Raw genomic sequence first — 21,802 nt, 5'->3', positions numbered from 1 at the left:
ACGAAGATGTAGCACGACCACGAACACGAAGCCAAACAGCAGCAGTGCAGCTCACCAGCTCAAATCCCCCTGCAGCACAGATTAGACTGAGCACAACCAAGCCCCCACCAACACAGGACACACCCCCAGCCAATCAGAGCACAGAAAAACCCCCAGCCAATCAGAGCACAGCCAAGCTCCCACCCAATCAGTTCAAACCCCCACTAGCAGTTAAAAGGAAGAAATAGCTGCGATCACACATTGCTCCCAGAAGCACGAAGCTGAAGCCTGAAGATGACGAATGAGACTTCGTCGAAACGTCGCCAAGACACTTCCAATTTTACACGGGAGAAAACCCGAACAACCAAAGACCTATATACAAACACCCGTGAAAACCTCAGAAAACATATATATATATATATATATATATATATATCGCATTTTAATATTCTGAATGGCAATGCTAATATAGCACTGTGAAAGACAGAGCATGTTAGACTGAAATTACAAAAGCATTACTTAGACCTCTAGAATCGCTGAAGTGTGAACTGGTTGTTGCTAGTTTCACACAGCAGGCTAAACCATAATGAAGTCTGTGCTTATTTCGTATTTACCGTATTTGAACTTAACCACTAAGGTTTGTAAAATATAGTTATTCCAATTGTGGTTTATGCACTGTCATAGGTGGTACCTGGGTGGTACCTGGGTGGTGGTGTCTGGGAAGCCCGGAAGGTTGCAGAGGCCTTAAGTAGCTGGGTTAGGCAGGAGGGGGACGTTTGACAGCATTGTCCCCCCTTTCTTCCCTCCCTTTCCCAGCTGCAGTAACATCTTGAAATACCTTGCCGGCCCGCAGAGAGGGTTTTTTTCCCCTTGGATTGTGCGGGGCCGGGTTGAGGCGCAAGGATCTTGACCGCTTGAGGCGGGGGTGACGTTGACGACTAACACTTCTGTGATAGCGGCGGCAGTAGCCTTCGATGATGGTGGTGGGGATGGTGTTGTTCCCCCCCCACGGAGCCTGGTGTCTCATGGGTCTCTTTGGACAGCTTTCTGGGGGTGATGGTTTCCCGACGGCGGTTGACGTAGTAATGAGGGCAACGACTGCGGGGATGACCCTCTACCTCCACATAAACATTGAATCATCTGGCCCTTCCTCCATCACCTGTGCCGTTGTCTACCTTTTTTGTCATCAAGGATTCCTTTCAGCCGGTTTCTGTCCCGTGTATTATACCATCTTTTTGAACAACTTGACCGACCAGGACTGCTTTTCCACCATTTCTCGTGAGTTTTATGATATGATATATTCGTGGACGCAACCTTTTGGTTTACCAGACTTTTGTTATGCGAACATTTACAGCGGCCAACCTTCTTGCCCTGCGAGATTCCCCTCTCTCGTGGGTTTTGCCCTCCACATTATCGAGGGCCCATCTTAAGGACGGGTTTTGGAACCCCGAGAGGTGGCATGCTAAAAATAGGAGACTTAGGAGATTTTTAATTAATTGTTTTAACCGATTTTTTAAGGGGAGTTTTAATGGGAATTTTAAGGGGAGGGTGGAGATTGACGGGTTGGGGTTGGGGGGAGAGGGAAAGAATGGGGGGGGAAACCCGTCGGGGAGGGAGTCAAATCCAATGTGCGCTCGCGGCGTTAAGTCAGGTCCGAGGGTGGTGGGGGAGGGTTTCGTTCCAGCTTATCCGGGTTGTGCTATTGACATGGTAAGTGGCAGATATGGCAAAAGGGGGGGGCGCGCATCAGGTTGTGGGAGTACCCCCTCGCTATTTGAGAGCGATCGCGTGCTTCGGCCCCCCTGCTTTTTCCCGTTCCCTGGATGGCCAGAGTACTCGGGACTTGGGCCTCCGGCTGATGTTATGTAATGCAAGGTCCGTGGTTAACAAAGCCCCCCTGATCTCAGATCTAATTCAGGAGGGGACCACGGACGTTATGGGCATTATGGAGACCTGGTTGGGCACGGAAGGGGGGGTTCCCTAGTGGAGATGTGCCCACCAGGTTTCCGAGCATTCCATCAGCCGAGAGCCCAAGGTAGGGGTGGCGGGGTGGCGGTTATTATTAAGGAAAGCCTGGAAAGCCGGGAGACCACTGTGCCTCAGATAGCTGGTTGTGAATCCCTCTATGTGAAGTGGGGCCGTAGGACTCAGGTGGGCTTGTTGATCACGTACCTGGCTCCTTGCTGCGTGACAACAGCCCTGCCCAAGCTGGCCGGGTTGGCAGTTGAAACCCCTAGACTTTTGGTCATGGGGGATTTCAACTTGCCATCAACCGGCGTGGCATCCTCGACGGCCCGGGAGTTCATAGCTTCCATGACAGCCATGGACCTGACTCAATTAGTGGACGGCCCTACCCACATCGGGGGAGGCACTCTAGATCTGATTTTTGTCTCTGGCCAGTGGTTGAATGATCTGATTTTAAACGATTTAGTTATCGAGCCTTTGTCATGGTCGGATCATTTTCTCCTTCGTCTGGACTTTTGGACCGCTACTCACCACCGCAGGGAGACGGAACCAATGCGTTGGTTCCGTCCCAGGCGCCTGATGGACCCAGAGAGGTTCCTGACGGAGCTTGGGCCGTTACCCGAGAATCTGGCCCGCGGCACGACTGACGAACTAGTCACGGCCTGGGAACAGGCCGCGGCTGGAGCTTTGGACCATGTCGTGCCTTTGCGGCCTCTGACCCGGTGCAGGTCTCAACCGGCTCCTTGGTTCTCCGAGGAGCTGAGGGAGATGAAACGCCGGAGAAGACGCCCAGAGAGTGCCTGGAGATCCAGCCGTTCTGAGGCTGACCGGACACTAGTTAGGTCCTATAGTAGGACCTACCTAGTGGCATTGAGGGATGCGAAACGTTCTTACATTTCCTCCCTCATTCCGTCAGCAGATAACTGCCCGGCCACCCTTTTTCAGGTGACCTGCTCTCTCCTTCAACAGGAGAGGCGGGAGGACCCATTACAAGGGCGTGCCGAGGAGTTTAACGGTTATCTATACGATAAAATCATTCAGCTTCGGGATGGATTGGATCAAAATTGGGTAGATCCAGGCGAGAGTTTCGAGACCCGTCTTGTTGAGACTGTTTGGGATAGACTGTTTTGACCCTGTGACTCCCGAGGACATGGACAGGTTGCTGGGAAGGTTGAATGCCACCACATGTTTACTGGACCCGTGCCCCTCCTGGTTGGTGCTGGCCATGCAGGAGGTGACACGAGGCTGGCTCTGGGGAATTACAAATGCTTCTTTGCGGGAGGAGGTCTTTCCCGCTGCCTTGAAAGAGGCGGTGGTGAGACCTCTTCTCAAGAAGCCTTCCCTGAACCCAGCTGTTTTAGGAAATTACCGTCCAGTATCCAACCTTCGTTTTACGGCGAAGGTTGTAGAGAGTGCGGTGGCATGTCAATTACCCCAGTACCTGGATGAAACTGTCTATCTAGACCCGTTCCAGTCCGGCTTCTGGCATGGATATAGTACTGAGACGGCTTTGGTTGTGTTGGTGGATGATCTCTGGAGGGCCAGGGATAAGGGTTACTCCTCTGCCCTGGTCCTATTAGACTCTCAGCGGCTTTCGATACCACCGACCATGGTATCCTGCTGCGCTGGTTGGAGGGTTTGGGAGTGGGGGGCACCGTTTATCGGTGGTTCTCCTCCTACCTCTCTGACCGGACGCAGATGGTGTTGACAGGGGGGTAGAAATCGACCCCCGAGGTGCCTCATGTGTGGAGTGCCGCAGGGATCGATTCTCTCGCCCCTCCTGTTCAACATCTATATGAAGCCGCTGGGTGAGATCATCAGTGGTTTTGGGGTGAGGTACCAACTGTACGCTGATGATATGCAGCTGTACTTTTCCACCCCAGGCCACCCCAACGAAGCTTTCGAAGTACTGTCCCAGTGTTTGGAAGCCGTACGGGTCTGGATGGGGAGAAACAGGCTCAAGCTTAATCCCTCCAAGACGGAGTGGCTGTGGATGCCGGCACCCCGGTACAGTCAGCTGCAGATGCGGCTGTCTGTTGGGGGCGAGTCATTGGCCCTGATGGAAAGGGTGCGCAACTTGGGCGTGCTCCTGGATGGTCAGTTGTCCTTTGAAGACCATTTGATGACCGTCTCCAGGAGAGCTTTTTATCAGGTTCGCCTGATCCGCCAGTTGCGTCCCTTCCTGGACCGGAATGCCCTATGCATGGTCACTCATGCTCTTGTTACTTCTCGCTTGGACTATTGCAATGCTCTCTACATGGGGCTCCCCTTGAAGAGTACCTGGAGACTCCAGTTAGTCCAGAATGCAGCTGCGCAGGTTATTGAGGGAGCAGTTCGAAGCTCCCATGTAACACCTATCCTGCGCAGACTGCACTGGCTACCTGTCGTCTTCCGGGTGCACTTCAAGGTATTGGTTACTACCTTCAAAGCGCTCCATGGCTTAGGATCGGGATACTTACGGGACCGTCTACTGCCGTCCTCTATCTCCCAACGACCGGTGCGTTCTCACAGAGAGGGACTCCTCAGGGTGCCGTCAGCCAAACAATGTCGACTGGCGGCCCCCAGGGGGAGGGCCTTCTCTGTGGGGGCTCCGACCCTGTGGAACGAACTTCCCCCTGGACTTCGACAACTATCTGACCTTAGGACCTTTCGCCGCGAACTTAAAACCTATTTATTCCACCTTGCTGGACTGGCTTGATTTTTAAAATTTTTAATTTGATTTTATGGGTTTGAAATTTCTGTCAATTTTATAGGGCGTTATTACATTTTAAATTTGGCCATTTGAATAAGTTTTTTAAGGGTTGTTTTTTAGTATTGTATGTATTGTTTCTTTTGAATTTTATTTTGGCTGTTCACCGCCCTGAGTCCTTCGGGAGAAGGGCGGTATACAAATTAAAATATTATTATTATTATTATTATTATTATTATTATTATTATTATTATTATTATTATTATTATTATTATTATTATTATTATTATTATTATTATTATTAACAAACCATATCTTAGCACACCCTGTAATCCCACCCTTAATAGGATTCTGTTCTATTCTATTCTATTCTATTCTATTCTATTCTATTCTATTCTATTCTATTCTATTCTATTCTACTCTACTCTACTCTTCTACTCCAATTTTTATTCTATTCATCTGAGATAGCTAACCCACTGCCCCTTCCTTCTTCCCCTCTGGAGTTGGCTTTTTCTTTCAAACTCCTCCAGTTGGCAAGTGTAGAGGCACAATATTGCCATCCTCCAAAAGAGTCAGAGTCATGGCAACAAGGAGCTGTTGCCCCATCAGTTGTGAGAGAAGGTAAATTCTCACAGAATGGACTAGGTGGGAGTTCCTGCAATTGGGAACCACAAGCCTCACAGATACAAATCTACTTTTGCCATCTTGACTCTCCAACAGCAGCTGGAATGATGGAATATCACAGGTTGATTCTGAATATGAAAGTTGGATTTCTTTGGTGAGAAAACTATGTGAAAAATAGCCAGAAAGAATGGGGGGTGGGGAATCCAGCGAATAATTCTAATCTGGTCATGAACTTCCCCCCTACCTGGATTTTTTTTTATTCCTCAGTGAAAGATTAGATACCTTAAATTATCCTGGAAATTCTGCCCCGTCCAGCTTCCAAGTAGTTACTTGAGCTAATTCTGGAGAAATGGTTACAGTGAGCAAGGGTAATCAATAGTTTTACATACAGTATTCAGTGACCCTAAAGTAACAAATATATTTGTAATTGTGGGAGAGGGAACATCAGTACCCATAAGTGCATAGCTTTTCTAGCTTCCAGGTTTGTGATATGTTCCTTATGTTTATGGATTTTAAATCTGGAATAGCCTATGTTGAAGGGGCAAAGGAAGTTGAAAAATCTCCCTATTTCAAACTGGAGTGACTTACTTGGCCTGGACTTCTCCAGATTGGCTGGACCACAGTTGCCATCACCTCAGAAAATAGTAGTGCTGGCTGGAGACTATAGCAGTGTCCATTTGTAGTTCAATGCATCTGGACAGCACAGAAAAGCTGCCTCACTCCTTTCAAGCATTTAAAGAAGAAACTGCAGCCCATTTTGAGGCTTGAGTAAATCATCTGTTTCGGGACACTCAAAGAACACCTTCAGATCTGGGAGGGCAGCCATGTTAAACTTGTCACTTTGCTCTCCAGCTTTCAGAAGGTCTTCCCAGTTGTTCAAGGGCTTTGGTTTTTCACAGAGCTGAGTTCTCACACACTCAGCCGAATAAACAGCCAAATTTTGGTCTTTATTAAAAATAGCTCCAAGCCCATCTCCTCCACCTGGGAACCATCTGCCATGAGGATGCTTGAATGTTTGTGGCCAGCAACTTGTAACACATGCTCCCTCTTTATTTTTAAACCCAGGAAGAATTATGGTGCTAATTTAAGAAAGAAGTTCAACATTTCAACACAAAAGTTATAGAGAAGAATGCTGCCCATAAACTTGTGTTCGTGTTCTTAGTTTCTTCTAATGTTTTATAGCTCAGTGAAAAGGTAACTGATCTTTCTGATAGAAAGTCCTGGCTAAGAAGAATTCAGCATGGTTGTGTGGGTGGATATGTTTAAAAAAGTATTTTATTAGAGAGAAACAATTCAGGGACTGAATCCAGGTGGCTTGGTGTTTCCTTACAAGGAGCCATTGGTTATGCCAAAGAAGGAGAATAGAGAGAATACAACTCTAAAGGTGCGTTGCGTATACACTTTCCAGAGCATGTGACTTACTCCCACCATGTTGTAGACAGGCCATGTTGTAACATTTTTATTTCATTTGATTCAGGGTATGACTTTATAGTTAAATATCTTTATGGTTAGTTTGATTCCCCTATAAAAGTCAGTAGACCTGCCTGCTTTATCAAGAATGGAAAGAAAATGTGAATAAATATCTGAAATTCTGTAGGCAAAAATCACAAAACAGTGTTTCACTTACTTTGCCATGTCATGCAGGTGAAATTCACTGGAGAAAGCAATTATGCTTGGAAGAGTAAGGAGTAAAAAGAAACCAGACTATCAAAGAACACGGTGGCCAGACACCTTCAAAGCTGACACCAGCGAGAACACAGAAGTAGTACAAGATTGGAAGAAGTAGAGACCCAACCCATGGACTCCCCAAGAATCAGACATGACTAATTAGATATCATCATCATCATCATCATCATTCAGGATGGCAAATATCCTTTGAGCTAAAGTCAATTCACAAAACTCAACATTGTTCCCAGATATAATTCAATCATAGGCCGTATGGCTAAGCTTCATTTACTTTAAATTTCATGTATCTGCATCTTGTTTTATCTCACTGCATATTCATGTCCTTGATTTTTTAAAACTTCTGTTTTTTACATTGCTCAGTGGATATTTATGGGAAGAGTGGCAGAATAGAATTGTAGCTAAACTAAACAACTTCATTTTTCCAACTTCCAGTAAGCATGCGTCGCTTCATTAGCATTCACTACAACCAGAATATAGTAGCTGCATTCTTTTTAATCACAAGCCAATGGGGAATGATATCCTGGCCAAATCCCAACTACATAAAGATTTAGGATATTGGCAGTTTAGCCAACATGAATACTCTGCTTGCTGCAGTGAATTTCAGATGAGACTGAAACTATCATGATGGGATCTCATGCACTATTTGCTCATTATGAATGCAGGTGAGGGGTGTAATATAATTCATGTTTGACTCAGGGTCGAAATGCTAGATAATTTGCTACCCACAATGCAATCTCCATTTCTCCTCATGCACTTCAAGGTGGTATTTGCTCTTGTGAATTAGGAAAGTAGCTTGTAGGGATAAAAAGGGGAAGGAAGGAAGGAAATATATCTTCTAATGTAGCCTTTTTTCAGCTTAGTTCCCTCCAGATTGATTGGACCACAGTGGCCATTAGCTCAGCAAATAGCTATGCTGGCTCAAGACTATAAGGGTTGTAGTTAAATGAGATTGAATGGCACAGAAAGGTTGCCTTGCAGCTTTTAAAATGTTTTAAGAAGCTGCAGTGCAACCTTTTAATGAAGTGCTGAGAATTGGCTGTGTCCCATCCCCTCTTACAGCTGCATTTACATCAGCTGCATCATCACAGAATAAGTTCCCTCTTGAACATCACCTGCAAGGTAAAATGAAGCTTGTTCCTCACAATAGAAAGATCCTTTACAAGGCCAGAACCAGGGAACGTATTGTGGCAAAAGCAGTATTACCACTACCACCATCATCACTGCTAGATCTACTGCCATTGCCATTATTATTATCACCACAAATTCTACAGTATGTCTTGAACATGGTCTAAATCAATGGAGAGTTTGCGCACGTGGCTCAGAGCTCCATTCTGTGCCATTGTCAAACTACCCCATGAGTCTGTGGCATGAAAAGGAGATGGTGGTAGAAGTTATGCTGAACAGAGCTCCAAGCCATACGAAGTGATCAGTGTACCATATTGGTATACACACAACATAGATTTAAGATTATTAAAATTTGGGGGTTGGCTCATGACCTGAAGTTTAGTATAGGTTATGTCCTCCATTGTGGATATGTAGCTGTCCTCCAAATTAGAGCTGGGCATTATTCTGTCTTTGGAGGATTCTTGACTCAAGGGCATGCAACTTAATTATCTAAGACAGGATCATACATCAATGGTAAGTTGCCTGTTTTGCATGCAGAAGCTTCTAACAAGGAGTGCCAGTTTGATGTGATGGTTAAGGTGATGGCCTAGAAACTGGGAGATTATGAGTTCTAGCCAGAGGTGGGATTCAAATAATTTAAAAACTGGTTCTCTGCCTTAATTATTTCTTCCAACAACCAGTTCACCAAACTAATCAGAAAGTTAACAACCGGTTCTCCCGAAGTGGTGCGAACTGGCTGAATCCCACCACTGGTTCTAGCCCTACCTTAGGCGTGAAATCCAGCTAGGTGATCTTGGACCTTGAACCCAAGAGAGAGTTGTTGTGGGAAAAATAGGAGGAAAGAGTATTATGTATGCTCCCTGTCTTGCATTACTTATAGAAATAATACAGAGGGGATTAAAAAAATATTTAAAAGTTGCTAGGTATCGGTATAAACAACATTAAACTATGGTCCAAAGCACTGAAATATGATTGATTAGTTTGTATCTCAGTATCATGTGTAAATCCAGCCAGCGTATTTAGTTTATTGTTCAATGTATGAATCCAGCCAATTACATTAATGCAGTAAACCTTGGTTTAGTGAGATGCAGGTTAGTATCCAGTGAGAATTGAGCTACTCTGCAGTGAATACAAATATTATGGCTAAATTGATTTATCTGATTGGGGAAGGAATAATTACTTTGATAAAAGATGGAAACCGTTTATGGACTTTTTGTTGAAAATAAATAAAAATGAATTGATGATCTTGGGATTTACTGATTAAAAAAGGATTGTTTGTAGGAAAAAGGGAACCAAGACTGGAAAGGTCAAAATGCTAACAATCATGTTTATAACTGCTGTAAAGTAGATCGGAAAGCACTCATTTAAGAGGTTTTTTATCTTCCCTTTGTTTTTATAAATAAGGCAGAGCATATTTAATACTTTCCCCCTCCTATTTTCCCCACAACAGTCCTGTGAAGTAAGTTGGGGTGAGAGAAGGGCAATGGTCCAAAATCACCCTGCTGGTTTTTGTGCCTAAAGTAAGACTAGAACGCACAATCTCCTGGTTTCTAGTCTGGTGCCCTTTTTTGTTTGTTTTTTCCTTCCTTTTTTTTTTTTTACTTTTACTACTTCCTACTGTTTCTCTTTTCCTCTCTTTTTTCTCCTTATTTCTTTACATTTCCGTAGTTTTTAATTCTGTATAACTGTCTTCTCAATAAAAATTCCATAAAAAACAAAAGAAAAATGAATCTTGCAGCAGTTGGGTGCAGTTCCTTCCCTTTTCTTTTCGTATCACTAGCACATTTAGCAGTTCCTTTGCTCTCGTCCTCAGTGTGTTCCCCTGAAAAGAGCCCACCATGAGGTAAGAGACATAATGGAATGGGAATCAGTACACAGGCACCAGGTTCCTTTTTTTGTCTAAGTAATCTGTTCAGAGACAAACTGAGCAGGAGGTTAAAATCCATACAAAGGCAGCTCCAGAGCGGAGGCTGCTCTGCGTGCTTTGCTAGGAAAGAAAAATGGCTCCAGAGATAGTTGTGGAGTAGGTAGAATACAGAACAGCAGCTCCTTGCACAGAGGAAGTCTAAGCTGAGGCCTTTCAGATACTCCTGAACTATAACACCCAGAATCCCTTCCCTTTGACAGAATGCCTGAGGAGTCTGGGAGTTAACAATGAGTAGCCACAGGATCTTCTCTCCTAGTCTTCTCATGGAGGGGGAATTCCTGAGCACAGCCAGGGTTTTCAATTAGGACAATGAGGAATCGTGGTGGGTCTCCCTGGGGCAGGATGGCAAGGGTAGCACAACAGCCAATAAGTCCAGGCCATGGTTACTTTGACATGCCAAGTTCTCCTGTCAGTCTCCTGCAGAAAAATAAGTGGAGAGAGACCCCCCTCCACAGGGTTGACAATCCAGACGTTTTTCTTTCTCTCCAAATCCCCAACAAGCTAGAACAATTTTGACAGTTTAGCTCCTTTAAGAACGCAGAGGTTTCCCTTATTATGAACCAAATTGTAGCCCTTCTACGGTAGTTTGGTGCTTTTTTCCAGATCAGCAGCATTACAACTGAGTTACTGAGGCCTTTCCTGATCCAACAAATGGGAACCGTTGTTTGGGCCGTACCACTGAGTTGTGTCCCTTTCCCTACTTCCTACTTCTTGTTTTCATCAAAGCAGCAACGATTTAAAGCTGTGAAATGGGAAGAGACTCTTGTCAACTTTTCAGTTCTTATCCAGACAAAACAAGGCAAAATATGTTTAGTCAATTCTGGCCATTAAAAAAAAATAAAAATAGAACAGATGCTGGGAAAACAAGACTATTCTCAAACCTTTTTTAAAAACCATGCATGTTAGAATACAATGTTACATTCAATAACTGGTTTCATCCTTAGAATGAATGACCCTGATTGAGGCGTCATTATTTCAGTACCGACACAAAGATTTGGCATGTTGTAGAACCCCCAGAAGAATGATGTTAGATTAAATTGTTAGTTAAGAGGCTTGGCTTTGTTCTCCTGAACAAATTAACACTGAAAAAAATTCACAGCCACCTAGAGTTCCAAGAAATTGTATTTCCTTTATTATTTTAATTTTTTTGTAACTCAACAAGTTTCCATTTTTTTAAATATTTTTAAAATTTTCATTATATATTTTTTTTCTGTTTAATGCACTCGACCCAAAATTGGTTTGGCATGTTGAAGGGAAGGGAAAGGAACTGAAAGACAGAGAAATGGAAAGGAAGAAGAGACGTACTAGACCAAAGCAATGGAGTGGAAATAGAAATGGATCAGCACCATGGGGAAGAAGGGGAAGTGAGGGACCAAGGTAGGAGAGCATGAGTCAAACTGTTCCCCACTAGCCCTGACCTCTTGGCCCAGGCCTTCCTTCACGCTACCATTCAAAAGGCACGGCTTCACCGGTAAACCTGGAGGGAAACTGAACTGGGAAAGCAATGGAGGCAGGGAAAGGGCTGGGATGGGACAGCTTCAAAGAGGCAGTGTGGCTTGAACCGGAAACCAGAGTGAAGCTCTCCAGAGTGTGCCGCCATCATCTCTTCAGCTGTCACACATCCCCTCCCTGTCCTAGTGCAAACACTTCTCTTGCACTGCTGTGCTTGCTTGACATAGAAACATTTAATGCAACCTTCCCCAGCCCAGTCTCTCCCTGACAGTGTAAGTCTCATCATCCCCAGCCAGCAGCACTGTTGGGGTAGACTAATCTACTGACACAAGAGCTTTCACTGGTGGTCTTGCTTTAAGGGCACCCCAGCACACAGAAAGAGGCACAGGCTGGCACATAGGATCTTAAAAACAAGACCAGTTTCAAGTGAGGAGCTGCTGGGATAAGGAGCCAACAGAAGACTCTTCCTCATCAAATAGTAGGAAAATTGATTCCCCTTAAACAGAGATCCTATCTGAACACCAGTCTTGTTTGTGAAATTTGAGAAGGATGAGCAGTTCTCCACTTTTGAGAGCTGCTGGTTGCTGGTTCAGGCTTTATAGCTGTCCTCACATGGACTTTGCAAAATAATAACCCTTCAGTCTCACACATGAAGACTTTGGAAGCAGCCTGAGAGTTCCTAGCAGAGAAAGAAGTGCATTTCACACTCACACAAAAAGGGAACAGAGCGCGTGTGCCACTGCTTCCAGTGATTAAGCTCAAGAGTGATATTTAGAGCAGCAGAGTCTGAGTTCTAAAGTTGCCCTAGAGGTAGTGCTGTCCTGAACTAGCTTATGCATATGTGCCCCTAGTGTTGACTTGCAGACAGCCAGGTTTAGAGAAAACAGATGAGCAGACAACAGTGTAGCTGGTAAGGGCTGACTTCCCCACCCATCTTCAGAAGAATGGAAAACATAGTCCATACGATGGCCCATATCCTCCATGCTATGCTGGCCTGAAGGCCAGGGGGGACAATTTGGATTAACTTGCACATCTAATTGCATTGCACCAAGGCAGTGATAAGAAATGGCTCTGGAAAAGCTGAATACTTTTGCTAAAGTGAGCGGAGCTCACGGATTTGCATAAGTTTTAGACAAAAGTGTAGAGAAAGAGAACTGCAGTCCAGGCCCTTCAATTAATGGATTGCAAGCAGAAACGAACGCAATGCACAGAACAACCAGAGACATTTAAAACAACTGTTGAATGGGAAGCTGAGCAGGCTCTCATCAGGAAGCCTATGCCCTCTCTGGCTATCAGCATGGAAGTAGCAATTACTGTCTCCTAAGCACTCATGATGAGCAATACCTATCTCCTGGTTTTCTTCTTCAAACATTTGATATTTTTCATTCCTTCCTGTGACCTCCAGAATGAGATTTCAGTGTTATAAAATAAAAGACAAATATAAAGAGGTTCCTGTACAATGACATGACAATTCAGTATCTGTACTATATTAATTTGCACAAGACCTAAGCTAAAGATACTCTCCCTGACCAACTCAATCCAGGACTTCGGACAGAATGACACAGAATTTTTTGGAAGCAGCACAACAGGACTCAGTGGTGTCCTACTTTAGTGTATGTTGCTGGAAAGAGGCAAGAGAATCTGAATGATGTGGTCCCCAGGAAAAAATCTTAAGAAGCAAAACTCTTTACTCTCCCATTAAATGCTGTTGCCATTTTGAAGGAAGTAATATTACTGCAGAGGGAAATTATATTCACCGACCAATTCTCTACAATCTGCTAATAGATTCGAATGATACATATACACAAGGTCTTGGATTCAAGGTGGAAAGTGCAATGGTATCAGCAACTTCAGTGTTAGGGAGCAGCAAGCAACACAGTGCCATTATATAACCTATGGTAAAACCCTATTTAGAGCATATTATTATTTTGGATGCTTTTACATTCCCCTGCCCACTTCCCAAGAGCTGTAAGAACAAAGAAGTGGGAAACTTCAGAAGTCTGAGGAAAAAGATTATAACATGTGATTATAAATAAAGAGGCGTAATGTTTAAATATAATTGCAGCCCAGGCATGTTAGCTTCTGAAATATTGAGCGTGGAGGTGTCCTCCATTTAAATTATAATAAGTTCAGTCTGCTCTAAAACTAGTTTCTGCAAATCGCATATCTGGATTCCCACAGCTTATTGATACGATCCTTGGGCCTGTTCTCCAAATCAAAACAAAACCATTTAAAAAATTCTACCACTGGGCAATTAAACTAGAACTTACCATTTGTACTGTTTTGTTACATCTAGGACATTGTGATGCTGTTAATCCCCCTCTCCTTAAATATTCCTACATGAAACTACTGCCGCTTTAAACCAGTATTTCTCAACTCAGATGTGTGGATGTTAACTCCCAGAATTCTCCAGACAGTATGTTACGCTGGGTGGGAATTCTGGGAGTTGAAGTCCACCCTCAGAAAGCCTCTGAAGTTGAGAAGCACTGCTCAACTGGGTGACATATGGCCCCTATTCCCTTTTATTCCATGTCTGCTTACAGCTAGTTGTGTCTCTGCTCATTCCCATTAATATAAAGAACTCTTTGGGGCTTCTTTCTTCAGCTTAATTTTAAAATACCTGTCTCTGTGTCCATTCTGTGTTCAGAATAGTAGTGTTTTGCATGGAGGACACGAGCATTCAAAGAATGGGGCAATGTAAAATTCCAAGTGTGAGAACAGGAAAAGGCTGTTCCTTTGTCTGTATTTATTGTCTGTATAAAGCTGACAATGATTGAGTTGGGCCCCAAAATCCCCTTATCGCAACTCCTATCAATGCAGCCCCTCTTCCCATGTTTTCTCTGATACCAGGATAGTGCATGCAATAACACTGATACTAACTCATCTGCCTGTTGATTTCTTCCTTTTTCACCAGCTGAATGGACCTTGAACACCTAACATGCAGGAAAGTGCAAAGCTTTATGTTGGGCTGCCAGAAATTCAATCCTCATAGCTTCAACTCTTCACAGGGAGAACAAGGGCAGTCTTTGGTTTCTTTGTTTTCATTTTGCTTTTAATGCGAGGTTTCCGCACGGAGATACCTCTTGGTATAAAAACCAAGGAGGTTCCTGAACCCAGAGCCTTCCTCGGATCAACGCAGCAAAGGGATGTAGGGTGAATAAGGCCATTTGGTATTGGAAGGGGACTGATCAAAACCACAGTTGTGCAACAGGGAAATGAAAGTGGGACCTCATTTTCACTTAATCACACTTGGGAGCAAAATCAAAACTGTGGCAGGAGAAGTTTGGATTCTGAAGGGTTTGTTAGCAACCCTAGCCAAGCCTCTCCATTCCTTGCGCCGCCATACCAATGAGTAATACAATAGCACAAAAAGCCCTGCCATCCATTCCCTTGTGCCCTGTGAACTCATGATCTGGATAATAAAGCAAAAGATGTTTGAACACCTTTAATAAGTGCCAATTTCATTGTGACTTAATATACAGGAGTGTGGCTATTACTGTGAGCTGGATCGGCAGGGGGAAAAGGTTTTATGCGGAATACTCCACCTAGTTCTACTATGCGTAGATTTGAAAACACGCCAGCTCAAGCTCTGCACTCCAGAGAACTATCCATTGATCTTAGATGTAAAGCGACGGAATGCAGTTCACCTACATGTTTTGTTGCTGCTGGCAAATAACCTTCTACAGTATTTGGATTACTGGTTTCTCTCCTCCCCACCTGCCAAATTATTCCAGGACAGTTTGGGGGTGTCCCCCAGTGTTAGAAAGATCTAGTCGAGCCACACTCCAGGGGAAAACTGAGGAACTGTAAATGCAAATGCATCCGGATTAGACTTGCCCCTTGGTAAAATCCAAAGCATCTAAGGATCTTACATGGTTGGTTCATTGTTAATATTGGCAGTGAGGTAAGAGACAGAGGGACAAGACACCGGAGAACGGTTCATCTTCCTCTCTGATGCTGTGAGAGAAAGCCCAAGCTATCTAGAAAGCTTGCTTAAAAACAGCTGATTCTCTGTTTTTGCTTTTGAACAGTCACTGATCTACCAGCTCTCAGGGGATCAAAAGCCAAACAAAATGAAACCAAAACACTGAAGGCTTTGAGTTCCGGCCAGTGAAACCACACATCACTTCCCTTTTTTGATAGAATGTCACCTGGCAAATGCTAGCCTGAATGTTTCAAATAAATACGCGTAGTGTGGCTTCTTAAAAGAAAAAGGAAATGAAACACTATCCTGCCCACCCCTGCTACTAAAATTTCTAAAAGCAAAGGATTTTCCTGGCACCTACAGCATTGCAGAACTACAGCATCTTTGGGTCTTGCGGTAAAAACTTTGATTTTTTTCCCCCCACCCACAGTTGCAAAGTGTCAGTTAATGAGAAAATAACCAACTTCATCAGGATGTATGAAAAAAGTACCTCATCTGGAAGGAAAGGGAAAATGCTTCAAGGTCACAGAAATGACGCAGTATATGTTATATATTACATAAAAATTGTGCCAAAATGTTTTTTTTTTCCTTGATTGTAAAAATCTGCTCTTGGTAGGCTCCACCCCACCCCCCATTGTCTTCATCAAACAGGGGTTTTCCTTCCCCTTTAATGCTCCCATATACACATGGGGCCAGAGCAGAGCGGAGTGCTATATATCTATATATATTAGGATATAGATATAGATATATTTCAAACCCAGACAGAAAAGTTCCTTGGTTTGTAGTTTTCCTTTTTCAAGTGAGTAAATCGATTCTTGGTTGTTGTTGTTTTGAGGATCTCCTATTTACAGCATTTCAACTGATATCCCTTCCCCCTTCCCTTAGACCCCGTTCACCCTGCCCACCGCCCGCCAGAGATATGGTGCCTCTAGGTGAGACCGGTTCCTCCTCCAGCTCTTCCAGGACGAGAGCTGCTGAGAAAAGTCGGAGTTGTGCTTGAAGAGGGAGATTTGCTATTTCTTCCTTTGGGGAAAAAGTGCAGTCTGGGTTAGTGTTTTTGTTTCGTTTTTCTCGTTTGTTTGAAAAACACAATCCATCCAGTTTGGGGGGGAAAAAAAAAAGAGTTCAACACTCCTCAATCTCCCCGCATGGTCCCAAATATGTTCGGATGGCAGCCATATTTGCATTGCAAGTACTCCTGATTTTTGCTTTTGCGTCTTCACAGGCAGGAATGAAACAGAAGGAAGATGATTCTTCTTGCATCATGTTGGAGAAGGAACACAGTAGATTGGGTGAGGGACTGACCCAGCTGACAGTTGCCCTTAATTCCATCCCTCCTCATCTGTATTTTGTATGATTTCAAGCTTGGTGCCATAGAGAAGAAATTAAAAGGGAGGTGGGGGAATGACTGTTAAATGTGGCAACAAAAAGTAAAGCAAAAATGAAAATAAGCCAGTTTAGTGCTACTTCCTCCTTCTTCCCCAGAAGCAATGCTGCAGCTTAAGTACATCTATGTAGCTTTCAAAAGACAAAGGGGGGAAAAAAGGAAGATCATTTTTTTCCTGCAGTCTTGCCACTCAGAGGCAACAAATAAGGAGCCAATAGAAATCCCACTGATAACTTGTGGGCTTTCCAACAAATACTGGAAGGCTAGCTGTGGTCTTAGCATCAACTGAACAACTCCTTCCTTCCCCCCCCACGTGTACCTCTTCCTATGACATGGGGCAGGGTGGTGGCATTGGCTGCATCTAAGCCCTAAGAAGGCCGTATGCCTTTGTGTTCGTGTTTTCTTGTTGTTGAAAACAAGCCAATAAAGTCATGGGGAAGGGAGGGTGGAGAGTGGGTGCAGGGTATTTCTCCATGTGCCCCATTCTCTGCACACAGCACCCTCATGGCTTTGATTATTGAAGCAGTAAAGATTAATTTTCAACTTTCAAACTTTCTCAATCTATTGTTCCTCCTCCATTTCCTAGAAGGTATTGTCATAAGTCTGATCATCTTGCCTAGCCACTGCCTCTCTTTCCTCCATTGCATTTGCCTGGAAAAGGAACGGAGATCTTCTAATCGGCAATGCCTCACTTTCTGTCCGGAAAACTAAGTGGATGGAAAGATAGCTGGATAAAATGGCTACCCATCCCTTTGGAGAAGACCTCTGCCTCCACTCTTTCTTCCACCTTCTCTCTTCTACTCATCCCCAAGCCTGCTCCATTCTCTTCTTCCCCACCATTTCTCCAGCAAAAAATGAAAATGTTCAGGTCACAGCAAGGATGCCATGTTGGGGTTAGGAGGTATGGTCCCTTAAGTCCCTTTTCAGCCCCTCAAAGGCTGGTCACCAGCTGCATTTGGCCATCTCCCTCCACTGCAGGGTTCTCTAAGCTTGCTGGGACCAAATACCCATCATTGCTGGGTCTCCGGACTTGGTAGTAGGCCTGGAGCTGGTTGCGTGGCACCAAGGCTGGCCGGTTGGTATAGTAGATCTCATTGATGGCTTGGGCATGAGGAAGCACTTCCCCAACTGCCTCAGGGCTGCTGTCCGGATACGGGGAGTCCCTCAGATTGGTCATACTGGTGTATAATGAGTCCCTGTTGGGTGAAGGAGCTTGGCCGTCACCCCCCTCTGTCAGGTCAGCTGTGCAGCTTTCTGACTCCTCCAGGTCGCTCTGGTAGAGGATGGACTGTGCCCTCTGAAGCAAGAGTGGCTCCTCTAAGGCCTTATACATAAGTTCAATTTCCATGTTCTCCTCATGTGTCAAGGAAGGGGCATCAGGCACAATGGCGTCATCCTCATTGTTGGCTCCCCCTCCCCCTGCTACTACATTGGGAGGGGGAGGAGGCCCAGGGGGGTTGGAGGTCTCAGTAGAGCCCCCGCCTCCCTTGACTACACCACTGCCTCCCCCCCTCAAGTTGTTATGCACCAGCTCAGAGATGATCATTTTTTCAAAGGCCGCAGCATCACTCAGGTTTCGTCGACAATCAGCCATCTTGGTACCCTCGGCGGAGAAGTCACCACTGCGGAGGGAGTAGCTGTTATTGAAGTTGCCATTGAGCGGGAGGGTGTCCATGCCACAAGCGTCTCGGCTGTTGTTCAGGGGGTGCTCTGTAAGGGGCAGCACAGATAGGGGCATTAGTGGCAGAAAATAGGGAGGGAGGCCCTGCGCACCTTCTGGGGGCAGTCGAAGCAGTAACTCCAAGATGTACATTAAAAGGCAAGCTGTTCACTGGAAACGTATGAAAGACAGCTGAGCAGCATGAACTTATGAATGTTTAGGCACACAAGCGCTATGGATGTGTTTGTGCTGGGACAAAAGAGAATTGCCCGGGTGGGAATCATGTGGGATGATTCCCAAGATAATTGGCTTGTGTTCAGAGAAAGAAGGTAGCATCAAACTGACTCCACCTCTACCCTCTGCAAAAAAAAAAAAAAAAAGCCAAGAGAAGTGAATCTAAAGCTGCTGCTGGAAAGACAATTTATGCTGAGCTGAACTGGTCAGCACATTTCAGGAGGGAAAAAAAGGCTTATTTCAGAGTTCTATACTGGCTCCTTTATTTCAACAAGATGCTCTGAAGATTTGATCTAACTATTTCTACCATCCTCTGGAAGACACAAGGAACCTTCTTAACCAAACCCACTCCTGTTAAACAGAAGAAGGTGATGGAGAAGAAAACAGCCATATGGGGAATGCCAAATTAGTTTTTACTGATTTGCTCTTGGCTGAAGAGCCTTCAGAGTAGGGCTTTCGGCACCGATACAACAGATACCAACTCCCCAAAGCCACAAAGCTGGTTAACAACATTTAGAAGTATTCATCTAATGAAATATTCCCCCAGAAAACCCCCAAATCTAGAATATCAAATTACATAACTGCACCACTGGGAAAAAAAATTGTCAGACTATACACAATGTGGGATAATCCCTAAGCTTTTGAGAAAACATTAAATTGTTAAGATAGGGAGTTGCTGTTCCTAAGTAAAGGAGTCACTCCCTAAATAAGCAAGGCTCAAATATTTCCTGAAGTGTTTGAAGTGATGGCTGCATGTATGAAATAGCATTTTATTGCCTCTGTTATGTACCATATAAGAAGTGAGCTATAAGTTTCACTCAGGTCCTCCAAAAAGGCGGGAAAATACTTAAAGCTTATTGGTTAAGACCTCTATAAAAGAGGACATTGCCAGACTCTGTTGGGTTGTACTGGTCTACCAATGAAGAGCTGTTACTGAAAGAGCTGTGTCCATCTCTTCCATCATCAAATCTAACAGCCTCCTTGTTTCCATAGATTTAAAAAGAAGCATAGAGTCACTGTGATAATTAGACTTTGTTGTATTCTAAAACAAAGAACAAACATACAAAGCTGTTATCATTAAGAAGGTGTGTTTCTAAATAGAAGTTGGATAATTTTGATTTTCTTTTTCCTTCAGTCGGTACTTGCAATTCACTTCTCTTTTGGTTGTGCGCAAATTTTGACTGTGTGTAAATCGCTCAGGATTCAAGGGGACGGGATTTAAAAATGCTTGTGTTAGAACAGCTGCATCTGTGAGCAATGCCCACTTACATATGTCAAATAGGTTTTTTAGGTGTTTAAGGGTCTCCGTGTGTAGAAAAGTGTAATTGTGCATAACTTATAGGGTGATGGAGAAGAAAGCAGCCATATGGGAAATGCCTAATTTAGCCAAGCACAGCCACATGCATTATGCAGTATGGATGCCACCTCTTTGCCCACAGAAGAAAGATGCTGAAAGGCAACAGAGTAAACTATCTTCTAGCAGTGAAGGAGATATTTTAGGGCGGGAGCCCCAGCCAGATCAACTGGGCCCACTGCTTTAACCCAGCATGACTGGGAGACTGGTTAGCTTGGGTATTTTGGAGCTCTGTGGGTGCTACTTGCTCCATCTGGTGCCCACAGCTAGTACTGCAAAAACCGTGTGGCCTCCCCACGGATAAAGACATGGAAAAGTAAAGCCCGAAGAGTCCCTCCCAGAGCCAGCACTCCCTGCAGCCAACAGATAGAATGGCACACGCTTGCCCATGCCTGTTGCGCGCCCACCCCAGCCTGCCAGTCAAACTAGCAATGAAGGAAACATTACTGCGAAATGGAACTGGAAAGGAGGGACGTACTGGACTCTCGGAAGCTCCCTGGAGGCAGCATCGATTAGGAGAGAAAAAGGGGAAAGGAAAGAAAAGAAAAGGGAGTTACCCAGATGGCCACAGCTTTTTGTCGAATATTAGTTATGATCCATAATCTTCACATCCCACTGGTCAGAGTTTGGTGGAAGAGCATGTGGTTTGCATGGATAAAGTCTCAAATCCAACCTTTGCAGACTCTCCCCCAGTGTATACAATGCATGTTCTGTAGTCCAGATTTGTATAATGTCCCTTCTATTTACTAGGTGCATGGAGGCAGGACCTTTTTCCAACCACAAACTCAGGAATGAAAAAGAAGGATTCTCCTTCGAGAGGGTGGCTATCTTACCTGGAGAGTTGAAGACAGGGGGTGAGGCAGGGTTGAAGCCCACAGACTCAGCAATGAGTGTGTTGTAGGGACTGCTCCCGCCCCGTGTCTGCAGCACGGGGTTGGTCAAGAGGTGGTTCCCCATTGTACCTGCAAAGAGAGTGTATGCACAAGTGTTAGGATTCTGCAGGACACAAGAAAAAGTTTGTGGTGAGTGGCAAAGAGTTGTAGAACATAAAGAAGCTCTTTGGAGGAATGATCCCTACAATATAAGCTAGACTGGAGCTCTATCATTCTCTCGTGAGGACATCCAGAGATAGCTAAGAAAGAAAAGGCTACTTCAGAAGAAATCAATGCAGAGTATTAGGTTAGGAGTTGAAGAGCGGGCTTCGTAACTGCCCGCTTAGGCCAAGAGATCTTCTTACTCAGCGGTACTGATTTTCCTCTTCACATGTACAGATGCAGATTCTCATTCTGGTTTAGGACAGGTTCATTGGAAATGATGGACCACTCACCTCGGTTAAGTGTCGGAGTGCTGTTGAGATCACCTGCCATGAAACTGGACTCAGTCTGTTTCCTCACAGTATCATTCCACATTCTCCGGATTCGGCTCTGAAAAGACAACCCCATTCTGGATTTAACAGAACTTTATCTTTCTGTTTTCCCCATTCATCTTACTTTCATACCCTGGTCTTCTCAAAAACTTTAGTTTGGCTAAACCCTCTAGATTTACCTAAATTGTCTGCTCAATGACTGATTTGCACTAATCCCTGACAGACTTTACCTGTGTTCCAGAGTAGTAACGGTTGTTGCTGCGGATAGCTGAGGTTTTGAGGGAGCCTAGTGTGGCGCCTGGTTGGCTCCGGAGGCAACAGGATGCATGTCGCAGGCATTTGCTGAACTCCCGGTGCACCTAATGGAAAATAGGGGAAAGAGAAAAAAGGAAAGGGCGAAAATGCATTGTTCCACTCTGCTTTCAGACA

General features: G+C 44.6%; 1 protein-coding gene across 7 annotated transcripts in view; it reads right to left on the bottom strand.

The window, feature by feature from the left end:
* Positions 1 to 11,104: 11,104 nt before the first annotated feature.
* ADGRL1 (adhesion G protein-coupled receptor L1) overlaps positions 11,105 to 21,802 on the bottom strand; it is a 167,567-nt gene continuing 156,869 nt past the window's right edge. For 5 of the 7 annotated variants that reach the window (XM_058165641.1, XM_058165643.1, XM_058165645.1 and 2 more), the window contains 5 exons: positions 21,604 to 21,732; positions 21,335 to 21,431; positions 20,841 to 20,969; positions 20,486 to 20,503; positions 11,105 to 18,469 (listed from right to left, as the gene is read on the bottom strand). In XM_058165641.1, coding sequence (XP_058021624.1) covers positions 17,691 to 18,469; positions 20,486 to 20,503; positions 20,841 to 20,969; positions 21,335 to 21,431; positions 21,604 to 21,732 — 1,152 coding nt within the window. In that variant the 3' untranslated portion in view covers positions 11,105 to 17,690. Of the gene's footprint in view, positions 18,470 to 20,454; positions 20,504 to 20,840; positions 20,970 to 21,334; positions 21,432 to 21,603; positions 21,733 to 21,802 lie in introns of all 7 variants that reach the window. The other 2 variants (XM_058165648.1, XM_058165646.1) reach the window with 2 other exon arrangements.

Source organism: Ahaetulla prasina, chromosome 2 (assembly GCF_028640845.1).
Source record: "Ahaetulla prasina isolate Xishuangbanna chromosome 2, ASM2864084v1, whole genome shotgun sequence".
NCBI classification, from domain to species: domain Eukaryota; kingdom Metazoa; phylum Chordata; class Lepidosauria; order Squamata; family Colubridae; genus Ahaetulla; species Ahaetulla prasina.
Note: the sequence above shows the minus strand (reverse complement) of the source record. Positions and strands in the feature narration are given on the sequence as shown.